Source organism: Mizuhopecten yessoensis, unplaced genomic scaffold (assembly GCF_002113885.1).
Source record: "Mizuhopecten yessoensis strain PY_sf001 unplaced genomic scaffold, ASM211388v2 scaffold11077, whole genome shotgun sequence".
NCBI lineage: Eukaryota > Metazoa > Mollusca > Bivalvia > Pectinida > Pectinidae > Mizuhopecten > Mizuhopecten yessoensis.
In genome coordinates, this window is record NW_018408868.1 from 316,446 (window position 1) to 330,486 (window position 14,041).

A 14,041-nucleotide genomic window follows, 5' to 3' on the forward strand; every position below is an offset into this window, starting at 1 on the left:
CTCTATTGTGGCACAATATTTCCATAAGCAATACTAGTACTCTGCCTTCTCAAATGGTGTTCACATACAAAATTTGGCAATTGTAGGCGACACAGTGGATGACATATCCCAGGAAAAATGATTCACTGACAAACTGTACTGGTAAAGGCTAATGCTGATGTTCATGGAAATACATGTCTACAAATAAACGTACCAGGTATTTAGTGTACTGGAGCCACAGATCGGAGTTGAGACTGTTCTCCTGTATGGCCCGCTCAAACAAACACTGTATACGGGTTGGGTCGCCCTCTTTCATCTCAATTTTAATATACGTCTTGTACTCTTCTAGCCTTGGTGCCTCACTGGCTTCCTGTAACACCATACACCCAAGCTATGTATATCCAGCTTACTACAGTACATATTTAATATTTACGCTCCACCACCAAAATCTGGTATGTCCTTAACCCTTTCACCCCTATGTAACTTTAGTAGACTCTACCATGCATTAATCTGGATGAGTCCATTATGGTCTACAGTGGTGAAAGGGTTAAATGACCATAACTGTTAATAGGACATATAACACAAACAAACCAGTTACCTGGTACACTCTGTCCTCGCTTATACTCCAGACAATTTATCCCCTCTAGCTGGAAATATCATCACGCAACCTAACCATTGAACAAGACCAGTTTCAATGATGTCAACTACCACACGTATCAGCAGAGATCTGGATTTTTGTTTACCCACCAAAAACAATTGGATAATGTCAATGTGGGCCTGCAAGCATAAGCATATTCAAATTCCAATCTGTTGATTAATTGAATCAATCATGCGTGTCAATGTGTTTTCCAGAGAATGTACATACATGTGTTCTGATCTAACTATGTTTATAGTTTATATTCATAAAACCATTCAGTGGGGTTATGATGTGATTACGACTTTCCTTGTGCTCAATTTGAGTTATCATCTCACAACTTCTCCAAAACAGAAAATAGAAAGTTATTCCTAAATATAATGCAAATCTACAAGTATTTCATTCAAAAGTGAAGAAAACTAAACTCATTATATCTCGTCTAAAACAAGAGGCCCAAGGGCAATAGCAGTCACCTGAGTTATATCATAGGTACTGGTAGCTTTATTTTGTTGTTTAGATGTGATGTGGAAAACAGCATGTCAACTAAGTGAAATACAATACTTGTCGTGTCATCAAAGGATAAGAATTTTAAAATATTGGTAAATGCTCCCTTTGGAACCCCACCCTGGCCCCTAGGGTTGGGGTATAAATCCCAATTTTACATGTAAAAACCATCTTCCTCCAAAGATAATTCTCACCAAGTAAGAATAATTTCCTTCAGAAAATTGTAAAAATATACACAAAAGTGTTATTTCCCGATATAAACTATAGTAAACTTTACCCCCTCTCACAGGGAGAAGGGATGGGTCGGGGTCCTGAAATTTACAATTTAAATAAAGCCCCTGATGATCTTTTTATCCATGCAGAGAAAATGACTGTAGTAACTCTGAGTCTGGAGAAGACGATTTTTGAAACATTGGATAATTTTCCCTTTGGGGCCCCGACCTGGCCCCTAGGGTTGGGGTAGGAATCCCAATTTTACATTTTAAAACCGTCTTCCTCCAAAGATAATTCTCACCAAGTAAGAATAATTTCCTACAGAAAATTGTCAAAATATACCCAAAAGTGTTGTTTCCCTATATTAACTATAGTAAACTTTACCCCCTCCCCAAAGGAGAACGGATAGCTTGGGGGTCCTGAAAATTACAATTTAAATAAAGCCCATGTTGATCTTTCCATCAATGCAGAGAAAATGACTGTAGTACCTCTTGAGTCTGGAGAAGAAGAAGATTTTTGAAATATTGGTTAATTTTCCCCTTGGGGCCCCACCCTGGCCGCAGGGGTTGGGGTAGGAATCCCAATTTTACAATTGTGTAGCCTCATCTACAAAGGAGGATTCTGACCAAGTTTGAAAAAATTCCATCCAATGGTTCTTGAGAAAAAGTTGAAAATGTAAAAAGTTTACGGACGACGACGGACAGAAGGTGATCAGAATAGGTCACTTGAGCAAAGCTCAGGTGACCTAAAAACATTAATGGACATGTATTTCAAATTATACATTACTTTTAGTTTTCTCATAATAGAACATAATAAACTGACCAGTGACTCCTCTAGAGGCTTGACCTTGTCCAGTCTAGTACAAACTTTTTTGTAGGTCTGTTCCGTGAAGCTGTCTAGCTCTTCTTGTAGCCAGTCTTTATATTCACAGTATGTCTCCGTCATATCTACAGTGTCATAACACAAATAACGTGATACATCAAACATAATGTCAGTTTATCATCTAGGTTCTACCATTATATTCCATAAATTTCTGAAAATGATTCCTTTCATTGACATTTCCTTGTATAAATTCTATATGACATTACAACGATGACAAATTTTACTAAGCAAAATATTTCTAAACATTACAAACATTTTTATAAAATTCGAAAACACATGTCCTACTCATTACAGATTGATTCGAAATGGAGAGGTAGTAGCAATGATAAAAAAAAAGAAAATATAACTGTATGCTACATGGAATTAAACAGGGTGAATTTGTGTCAATGTTCTTTATTTTAAGTTAAAATCAACTTAAGTCCACCAAAATATGTCTTTTGCGTTATCTGGTTCAAATAGAATCCACAAGTAGACAAACATAAAAATTGAATTTTAATGAATGAAAAGAAAAATTAAGTACGGGTAGTTCAAGTTTACCTTAAATGGGGTTATACCACTGGTTTCCTAAAAGACTTACCAAATAGTGGAATGGACAGTTGACGTTTGAACAGGCTGTTCACTCTTTGGTGCTGGGCCTTAAACAAGTCCTCCTGCTCTTGGGTAGCTACTTTACCAGGCACGGGCTACAATAATCACATGTCCCAGTCATCATCCCATAGAAAACTAGAAGTTTCTTTTAAAAGGTTATTTCTGGCCTAGTATTATTTGCATAAATAACACAGATCATAAAGTTAACCAATATCAATAACAACTACTTATTGGTTAATTGTCAAATATACACATGATCTTAAATAAGTTTCCATTACATGATTTTTTTTTAGAAACAAGCCTTAGTGAGTTTACAAAAATTTCACAAACACAGAGTTTTAAAAAAAGACCTTATTTTCCTAAAATGGCCAAAACACAAGGAAAGTATTTCCAATTTCAAGAAAAACAAGTACTAAACTGACCCCATAGTCGCAAAGATACATCAGAAAAGGATTACAATGGCATAAAACACCTTCATACTAAATTTGAGTGGAATCGAAAAATATCTGAATATTGACCAATATGAAGCCTCCATGTTGTTGGTATGGCAACGAAACCTATGCAGTTGAATTTGTTGTCCCCTAATTTCGACCAATCTGAAGCCTCCATGTTGTTGGTATGGCAACGAAACCTATGCAGTTGAATTTGTAGTCCCCTAATACCCCTAAATATACCTATTTTTATTAAAATTTAACAATATATAAATTTCGACCAATCAGAAGCCTCCATGTGGTTGATATGGCAACATAACCTATGAGATTGAATTTGCAGTCCCCTAATACCCCTGTAAACCAATTTTCACAAAAATTGAACAATATCTAAATTTCGACCAATCAGAAGCCAGTATATGGCGGCCATTTTGTCAAATTAGAAAACAAATGTTGCAGTTGAGTTTGCAATGCCATAGTACACATACATACTAAATTTGAACGAAATCGAACATTAACGGAGTTTCAACCAATCAGTAACCAGTATATGGCAGTTGTCTAATTAGAAAACAGATGTCGTGGTTGAGTTCCCGGTACCATCATACACCTACATGCCAAATTTGGAATGCATTGGAAAATATCTATAAAACATGTAAAATAGGATAGGTGACATTGGCTATCTTTAGCGAACACCTTTAGAAATTTTTAATTCCCGAACATTTCAAAAGTTCATGACGGCCGTTTTGTTGACAATATCATTTTTTTTATTTGACTTCAGAGCACAACCTTTACTGATACTTTCCTTAAAATTTTGTTTTGATGCGCCAAATATAACAAAAGTTAGGGCTCAAAATGTTTTAGCCAATCAGAGGCTGTGGTGGCCATCTTGGATGGCAATCGGAAAAACAAAAAGGGGTTTGCACATCTAGAGGCTATCAGTAATAATCCTTAAAAGTTTGGTGAAGATCCGACTTACAGTTTCTGAAAAAAGTGTCGCAAACCTCTAAGGCGGAAAGTGGAAGAAGAGAAGAAAGAATAATAATAATAATATTTAAATAAAAATCTGAGTAAAAACAATAAGTCCCCAAACTTCGTCAGAAAAATTAAAAGAGAACCACTACAAATTTTGCCTTAACAGGGACTTTGCGATTTAATTATTAAAAATTTATGCAATAGTTGTTATTCAATAATGTAGCAGCCACAGGATATGATGAAATAAACGGTTTTGAATTATCAATATACAAAATGTAACTAAAGTGAGGCATTCGTATGTGCTTATATAACAAGGTGTGTTCACACTCAAGGAAATACAACTAAGTTGCACAAAATATAGAATCTGAGGGTGTATTGGAATATTACACAAAATTAATTGATGAACAATATGATAAATCTTTATTTTTGCCAACAGCTGCGATTTACACATTAGGTAAGTTTTTATAAGTCGTGTTTAACTGATAATCCTTCAAGCAAGAAACATGTCAAATCTCATAACCTTAGTTATTATGGTTCTTAGAATAATTGCTAAAATAACTAACGGTCACCCGAGTCCTACAGTATTTATTTTTGTTGTTGAAATATGTACCAATTTGAGTAATAAATAGTTAAGTATAACGTTAACTTAAGTTTGTCAGGACCATGAGCTGATCATTCCTAGACCGAGTTTCAGTTAAATCGGCCTATTTATATAGAACTTGTTTTTAAGTTTGAAATAGTTATTTTCAAAATAGCGGTCGTGGCAGCCATATTGGACTTCTGATTGACCCGAAAAATAACAACACTTTGTCAGGACCATGAATCGATCATTCCCACTAAGTTTCAGTTCAATCAACCCAGTAGAACTTGACTTTAAGTTTGAAATGGTTTTTCAAAATGGCGGCCGTGTCGGCCATATTCGATTTCTGATCGACCTGAAAAATAACAACACTTTGTCAGGACCATGAGTCAATCATTCCTACAAAGTTTCAGTTCAATCGGCCTAGCAGAACGTGTCTTTAAGTAAGTTTGAAATAGTTTTTCAAAATGGCGGCTGTGGTGGCCATATTTGATTTCTGATCGACCCGAAAAATAACAACCCTTTGTCAGGACCATGAGTCGATCATTCCTATTATTAGTTTCAGTTCAATTGGCCCAGTAGAACTTGACTTTAAGTTTGAAATAGTTTTTCAAAATGGCGGCCGTGGTGGCCATATTGCATTTCTGATCGACCCAAAAAATAACAACACTTGGTCAGGGAGATGTCAGTAACCTTCCGATGAAATATTAATTAATGTTAACGGACGACGATGGATGAAGACGGATAGCAATAGGTCACTTGAGCTAAAGCTCTGGTGACCTTAAAATAGTTGACTAGGGACACCAACCAATTGCACAGCAACTTCTTGTCTGGTGAGCTCATAACATAGTATTCAAATTTTCTTATCTCAAAATTAAACATTGTTTCTATTGATTAAAATAAGCACATTCAGTATTATCGGAACATAACACACTTAGACTTTTGCAGGCTAATTCAATTAGACCAATAGCATGAAAAAGATTTGTACTTACCAGTAAACCTGCGAGAATTGCATTCTCAAACTCGCGATAGGCTTCCCACAGGTAGGCTCCTCTAGTGACATGGAGTCCAGCAGCAGTCAGCGCACGCTCGGCCACGGCACGTATACGGTCAACGCCACCCTTCAGACCCATCCCACCAATGGAGTACTGGACATACTCAAGCCATATCTGCACAGCTGTAACCAGGTCATCGAGAAATCAGCATTCAATGACATATTACATACTCATGTACTGATAAAATATGAAGTACTGAGATCATTATAATCAGAATATATTTCAAAGAAAGATCATCACTAAGATTTATTCAGGAGGTAAAGGTATGCTGTTATGTCTGAATACATCCACAACTATTATTAATGTTTTAACAAAAGTATTATTTAAAGGAATAATAATACGTAATAACATATGTGCTATAATAATAATACGTAATAATATATGTGCTATAATAATAATACGTAATAACATATGTGCTATAATAATAATACGTAATAATATATGTGCTATAATAATAATACGTAATAACATATGTGCTATAATAATAATACGTAATAATATATGTGCTATAATAATAATACGTAATAACATATGTGCTATAATAATAATACGTAATAATATATGTGCTATAATAATAATACGTAATAACATATGTGCTATAATAATAATACGTAATAATATATGTGCTATAATAATAATACGTAATAACATATGTGCTATAATAATAATACGTAATAATATATGTGCTATAATAATAATACGTAATAACATATGTGCTATAATAATAATACGTAATAATATATGTGCTATAATAATAATACCACATGCTTCATTGACATTATGCTCTGTATGCTTCATTAATGAAGCTTTGGTTGGCCATCCTTACAGAGATAGTCTTTGACTGCTCGCTCAAACAGCTGTTCCAGTTTACTTCTCTCATTCTCTTCTGTGGCTAGTGGTATCTCATCCCTTAGCCAATCAAGCCATAGCTCTGGTAACAAAGAAAGAACTCATGATCAGTGTATCTAACATATGACAGCTAGCCTAGTAACACAGAATAACTAGCTTAAAATAGTCACCATGACAACACAGGACAACTATAGAATAATGACCATTGTAACACAGAACAGTTAGTTTAGTAACATGACAGCACAGGATAACTAGGCCATTTCTGGGTAATACAGGACAGCTAGCTTAGTAACTATGGTAACAGGATAGATAGCTTAGAAGCCATCGTAAAACATGACAGTTTACATAGTAGGCTTTGCGTGGAAATACAGGACAATTTGCTCTGTAACAATTGTAACCCTAGGAATGTATAAACAAACCTGTTCACAAGATCTATCTACCACAATTTCTAGGAACAAGGATAATGCCAAATATTCATGTTATTAATAACCATAACACATGACACACTTTTAGTTTAGGGTCAATTACAACTTTGCACATGATTCTTTATACTGGACAAAACAAAACTGTAAGCACTACACGTTTTTACCTCTTTAGTACAACCCAGTTTTTGTCTCACTAGGAGGATGGAGCGAAAGTGAAACTAAACTAATGGTGGCTGGTGATGGCATCAAAAGGTGCTAGGGAATTCATTTCCGGAATATAGTTTATATTTACAGTTGGCACCCAACATCATGCTCTATGCTGTGGGTGCTGATCATTATGACCTATACTTCATGGTACATTGACATTGCTGATTTTTTTCACATTAGCTATGTTTGTGTTTCAAAAAGTGCTACATAACTAAATTTGAACTTAACTCTGTTACCTTCTGTTAAAGGGAACAGTTCACTCATCTTTTCTCTTGCGTCCCTTAGACGACCAAGTTCACCCATTTGACGCAGAATCTTGATTAGTTCAACATGCGAGTCATACAGGAATGGACTCTCCTCAATCTGTTGAGAAATGTTGTCAAATTAGAAAACATTGCTTTTTTTTTTTAACATGTTTCAGGTCTTATCTCATATCCATGTTTTTCGACGTGTCATTAACAATACCTGGTACTTCATTTTTTTGTGACAAATGTGTTATTTACAAAGTTAAACACTAAACACTGTTGCTCATTTTTTTTAAAGTTTGCAATCTTAAATATATCTATCCCCTTGAATATGTCATAGCAAAATTGAAGGCACATACATGGCTAGCTATTGGATTGGTCTCAGCTAAAACAAAACTGACCAATTGCTAGACTGATACGTGCCCTTTGAAAATAGGGAGAAAAGACACCTGACTTCAAAGCTGGACAATTTTATTGTTACACAACCAAAAGATTCTTTAAATTTACATCAAAGAATCAAACAAGTCTCATCATCTGATCTACAACAGGTTGGGCACAACCGTGCATATGGTTAATAATCCTGCATTAAACATATTAAGTTCTTTTAAACAGTTGGAGTAAAAAAGGACATTATACTTTCAACTAAATCCAATATATAACACAATGAAGTACATCTGTTCACAAAAACATATCAATTCTGATGTTTTAACATTTTGCAAACATGTCAAACCATATCAGTGACTAGCTAGGCTCTCCTTAAACTTCAGTGTGCAGTCAATGGGATTATCCAGTGCAAACGTGACAGGTGAGCATGATATTTTTCTGTGTGCTATTTATAGCTACTCTACAGAACACTATAAGCAATGGAGGTGATACAATTTGTCATTTTCACTAACATTTAGACAACTGAATTCACATATTTTTGTGCACAATTGTATTTTGTATTGGATTATGTTGAAAGAATGACACCCTTTTTTGCTCCATGTGTTCAAAAGAACTGCATGTGTTTTTATTTCACTTCACTTTATTCCCCATCCGAGTAATAAAATTTTACTGCAAATGGATAACTGTTACTCAAATACAGGATTATTACCCATATATGTGCCGTTGTGCCCAACCTGTACAATATGGTGCAAATGGAGCCTTCAATTTTGCTAAGACATATTCCAAGGGTGCAGAGAGTGTAACCCCTGGAGTATCGAGGATGGGTGGAAGACTGTCTAGTTTGTTTTAGTAAATGACCTGGGCATAGATTCAGCGTCAATTTGTATGGGCACATTTGCCTCCGTCTTGATGGAGATGTTACATTTATTAAGGAATACAATCAACTTTTCAAAATATGCAAGGATTATGTTAGCCCGAGTTCCTCTGACCCTAACACCAGACTTAGACATTTTGACATATATAAGATGTCTGGTGTACATGTGTGATTATATTAGTATCGGGGAGTGACTAATCAACAAAAAGATGCGGTCGGAAAAATCTTCTAAACAAGAATAATAGAGGGCTGAGGGCCCGGGAAATCGAAGCTCTCCATATAGGTAACACGAATGTATGAAAAATAAAGATTATTCATAGTACCTATAGCTGTGGTCTCTGCCATCGTGATATTCTCGTTCAACCAGACGCTTGATGACAGGTTCGGCAAAAGCTTGCGAAGACAACAAGAGTCTGGTTGAACGGGACTGCCATCTTTGGCTAAGGTGACAGTACCTACATCGGATCACCAAACCATCATTTTGTTAATTCATTGAAAAATATGAGGAGGAATTATATTCATTTATGGTTGTATCAAAGGACGATTATCGATGGGTGTTCTTACAAATGAAATTAGCACCTGGGGCTCACGTGAGATATTTAAAGAGCGCTCTGAAGTCACCAGCGTCTCCGGTTTTTGCGAATGTCAGGACCCAAATCGGATCAAGGCTTGAATTTTGCAGTATTTTACGCTTTAAATGAATAGATTTTTGTCAGCATATCAACATTTTATAATGACCTTTAGAATGTATTAGACAAAACGAAATTAGCACCTGGGGCTTACGTGAGATATTTATAGAACGCTCTGAAGTCACCAGCGTCTCCGGTTTTTGCGAATGTCGGGACCCAAATCGTATCGAGGCTTGAATTTTGCAGTATTTTACGCTTCAAATGAATAGATTTTTGTCAGCATATTAACATTTTATAATGACCTTTGGAATGTATAAGACAAAGCGAAATTAGCACCTTGGGCTCACGTGAGACATTTATAGAACGCTCTGAAATCAACAGTCTCCGGTTTTTGCGAATGTCAGGACCCAAATCGGATCAAGGCTTGAAATTTGCAGTATTTTACGCTTCGAATGAATAGTTTTTTTGTCAGCATATTTACATTTTATGATGACCTTTAGAATCTATAAAACAAAAAGTATTTTTATATTGTGAATTTATTCCTATAGTCCAAAATAGATTGCATAGCCGTACTCGCAGGCGCCATTTTTTAAAAACGTAATCAAAACACTGACATTTGAGTTTGAAGTACGTTTTCTTGTGCTATTTGAAATTAAAAAACTAGTCATCTGTAGACAAAATAGGGTGCATGTCTATCTATTCTAAGACTACATCATTGTTATAACTAATTTGTTGACACATTTATTTATTTATAAGTGTTTTTGCAAAAAGTGATCCGATTTGGCTACTGCCTCCTTACATTCGCGTATAACGGTTGAAACGGTACGTGTGGCACAGAAATTTTCAACAATAACACTTGGACCGTTCTGTAAGCAGAGCTAAAAATGCACAGTTTCGGAGAATATAAAACAATGTATCACGAATAGTATGCCCTTCTCTCAAGCGTCCACTGAGTTACATCTTAAAAACTACATGTGGCTTGACATTGTTTTAGAAAGAAATAACACAAACTGGCAATAGTCAGCATTTTAGTTTCGGCCAGATACGTCTGGACCCCTCAATCTACACGTGCCAAATTTTCCTGAGGTCAGCCTCGGTTCAGATCTGAATCTGTTGTTCTCTTAACAGGTTCAACCGGATAGCGGATACCCCTGGGCTACATTCGCATAACCCTGGTTGAAACAGTATGTGTGGCGCAGATATATTTCACGATAAACGAACGAACTTGGACCGTTCTATAAGCAGAGCAAAAAATGCAGTTTCAGAGAATAAAAAACAATGCATCAAAAATGTATGTCCTTCTTTCATGAGTCCACTGAATTACATAGCATATCTTAACAAGAGGCCCTTAGGCCTAAACGGTTACCTGAGTTATGTAACAAGAGGCCCAATTGGCCTGAATCACTCACCTGGTATTAATCTCACACTTGTAATCTTAAAAGTGGACTAAAATACAACTACAGGGAGAATATCAGTGTTTGATTCATAAGAACATATTAAAACATTTAAACATGTGACGCCCGTGACCTTAAATGTTGAACAAGGACATTAAGCAAAATATCATTACCCTGGACCTTTTGGTTATACAGAACAAATCATTTAAAGATTAAATATCATCAACCTTGGCCTTTTGCGTATTAAGAAGAAGTCATTCAAAGGTTTTGAACATATTTGACCCCAGTGACCTTGAATATATGTCAAGGTCATTTATTTGAACAAACTCGGTAGCTCTTCATCCCAGCATGTTACTGGCCAAATATCATCACCCTAGGCCTCTTGGTTGTCAAGAAGTTGTTTTAAAGATTTTAACATATTTGACCCCTGTGACCTTGAATATAAGTCAAGGTCATTTATTTGGCCAAACTTGGTAGCCCTTCATCCCAGCATGTTACTGGCCAAATATCATCACCCTAGGCCTCTTCGTTATTCAGAAGAAGTTGTTAAAAGATTTTAACATATTTGACCCCTGTGACCTAGAAAATAGATGAAGGTCATTTATTTGACCAAAATTGGTAGCCCTTCAGCTCAGCATGTTACTGGCCAAATATCATCACCCTAGGCCTCTCGGTTATTCAGAAGAAGTTGTTTACAGGTTTGAAGCATATTTGACCCCTGTGACCTTGAATATAAATCAAGGTCATTCATTTCAACAAACTTGGTAGCCCTTCATTTCAGCATGTTACTGGCCAACTAGCATCACCCTAGGACTTTTGGTTATTCAGAAGAAGTTGTTTAAAGGTTTTAAACATAATTGACCCCTGTGACCTTAAATGTAGGTCAAGGTCATTTATTTGAACAAACTTTGTAGACCTTCATCCCAGCATGTTACTGGCCAAATATCATCACCCTAGGCCTCTTGGTTATTCAGAAGAAGTTGTTTAAAGATTTTAACATATTTGACCCCTGTGACATTGAAAATGAATGAAAGTTGTTTAAAGTAAAAAGTAAACGCGGAACGGACGCCAGATGCCGCACCATGCCATAAGCTCAATTGGCCCTTCGGGCCAGGTGAGCTAAAAACTGATGTTATCGATGATGCCAAATGAAAAAGAAATTATTTTGTAACAAAGGTAACTTGAAATACATGTAATGCTAAATTAGTTTGAAAGATCTTGGTAGTTTATGTACTGTGTACAAATAGTGGTTCTGTCTTTTTGGTAAAACATCTTAAGACCCTTCCATCTATGAAGAGTATTTGATTCTACCATGTCTGGATCTTGAGAAGAAGATTTTTGAAATTTTAGTCAATTTGACCCTTTTTGGCCCGCCCCTCAGGCCCCTGGGGGCTGGGGACCATATAATTCACAATTTTGGTTGACCTTGGGCCATGGAAGGTTTCTGCAAAATTTCATTGAAAATGGTTAAGGGTTTTGGAAAAGAAGTCGAAAATGTAAAATGTTTACAGACACACGATGGAAGCCGCCAGACAAAAGGCGATCGCAATAAGTCACTTGAGACTTTGTCTCAGGTGACCTAACAAGAGGCCCAATGGGCCTGCATCGCTCACCTGGTATTAATCTCACACTTGTAATCTTAAAAGTGGACTAAATTGCAGCTACAGGCAGAATATCAGTGTTTGATTCATAAGAATCTATTAAAATATTTAAACATATGACGTCTGTGACCTTGAATGTCGAACAAGGACATAAGGTTGAACAAAGTTTATAGTCTTTCATACCAGCATGCTTCTGGCAAAATATCATCACCTTATACCATGGGCTTTTTGGTAAATGAGAAGTTGTTGGAAGATTTTAACATTTTTGACCCCTGTGGCCTTGAAAGTGGGTCAAGGTCATTCATTTGAACAAACTTGTTAGCCCTTCATCCCAGCATGCTACAGGCCCAATTTCAGTACCCTGTGCCTTTTGGTTATTGAGAAGTGGTTTAAAGTTTTAACGACATTTGACCCCTGTTACATTGAAAGTGGGTCAAGGTCATTCATTTGAACAAACTTGTTAGCCCTTCATCCCAGCATGCTACAGGCCCAATTTCAGTACCCTGTGCCTTTTGGTTATTGAGAAGTGGTTTAAAGTTTTTATGACATTTGACCCCTGTTACATTGAAAGTGGGTCAAGGTCATTCATTTGAACAAACTTGGTAGCCCTTCATCCCAGCATGCTACAAGCCCAATATCAGTACCCTGGACCTTTCGGTTATTGAGAAGAAGTTGTTTGAAGATTTTACAACATTTCACCCCTGTGGCCTTGAAAGTGGGTCAAGGTAATTAATTTGGACAAACTTGGCAGTCCTTTATCCAAGCATGCTACAGGCCCAATATCAGTGTCCTGGGCCTTTTGGTTATTGAGAAGAAGTTGTTTGAAGATTTTACAACATTTCACCCCTGTGGCCTTGAAAGTGGGTCAAGGTCATTCATTTGGACAAACTTGGCAGTCCTTTATCCAAGCATGCTACAGGCCCAATATCAGTGTCCTGGGCCTTTTGGTTATTGAGAAGAAGTTGTTTAAAAGTAAAATATTGACGATGGACGCCGCACCACAGCATTTATAAACTTAATGAATATACCGGGTAACTGGCAAGAAATGAATAATAATCTATCGTTAACAGACTGGGATACTCTGATAGGTCAAATGATAGTGTTGATGACATAATGATATCATAGTTAACAAAATAAATTGTCTAGCTACAAAACATATTCCCATCATAACAATAAGAATCAGACCTAATGATAAGCCATGGATGACAAGTAATAAGGAGAAAGCTACGGATAAAAAATAGATTACATAAAATAGCAAGATCTACTAATAGAGTAAATGACTGGCTAAAATTTAGTCTCACGCAATAATATTATTGATTTGATCAGGCAGGAAAAATATAACTACTTAAGTAAATTACAGAATACTTTATCTGACAAATCCATTCCTCCTGGTAAATGGTGGTGTATTGCCAAATCCATCGGCAATTAATATTCCATCCCACGGATAAAGCTGAAGCATTAAATAACTTCTTCTGTTCAATATCTAACCCTATTGCAGATGATGACTCTGAATTTGTTTTACCTCGCCTTAGTCACCTAAAATTTTCTGATATCACTATAACTGATCAAAAAGAATAGACCAAATTCACTTAATTAAA

General features: G+C 36.1%; 1 protein-coding gene across 1 annotated transcript in view; it reads right to left on the reverse strand.

Moving 5' to 3' along the window:
- The window catches only part of LOC110465428 (squamous cell carcinoma antigen recognized by T-cells 3-like), a 49,553-nt gene that overhangs the window by 29,092 nt on the left and 6,420 nt on the right, over positions 1-14,041 (reverse strand). The window contains exons 2-7 of the mRNA XM_021521230.1: positions 7,553-7,679; positions 6,662-6,766; positions 5,773-5,957; positions 2,790-2,895; positions 2,153-2,277; positions 194-349 (exon numbers count right to left, since the gene is read on the reverse strand). Of these exons, the coding sequence (XP_021376905.1) occupies positions 194-349; positions 2,153-2,277; positions 2,790-2,895; positions 5,773-5,957; positions 6,662-6,766; positions 7,553-7,679 (804 nt within the window). The remainder of the gene's footprint in view (positions 1-193; positions 350-2,152; positions 2,278-2,789; positions 2,896-5,772; positions 5,958-6,661; positions 6,767-7,552; positions 7,680-14,041) is intronic.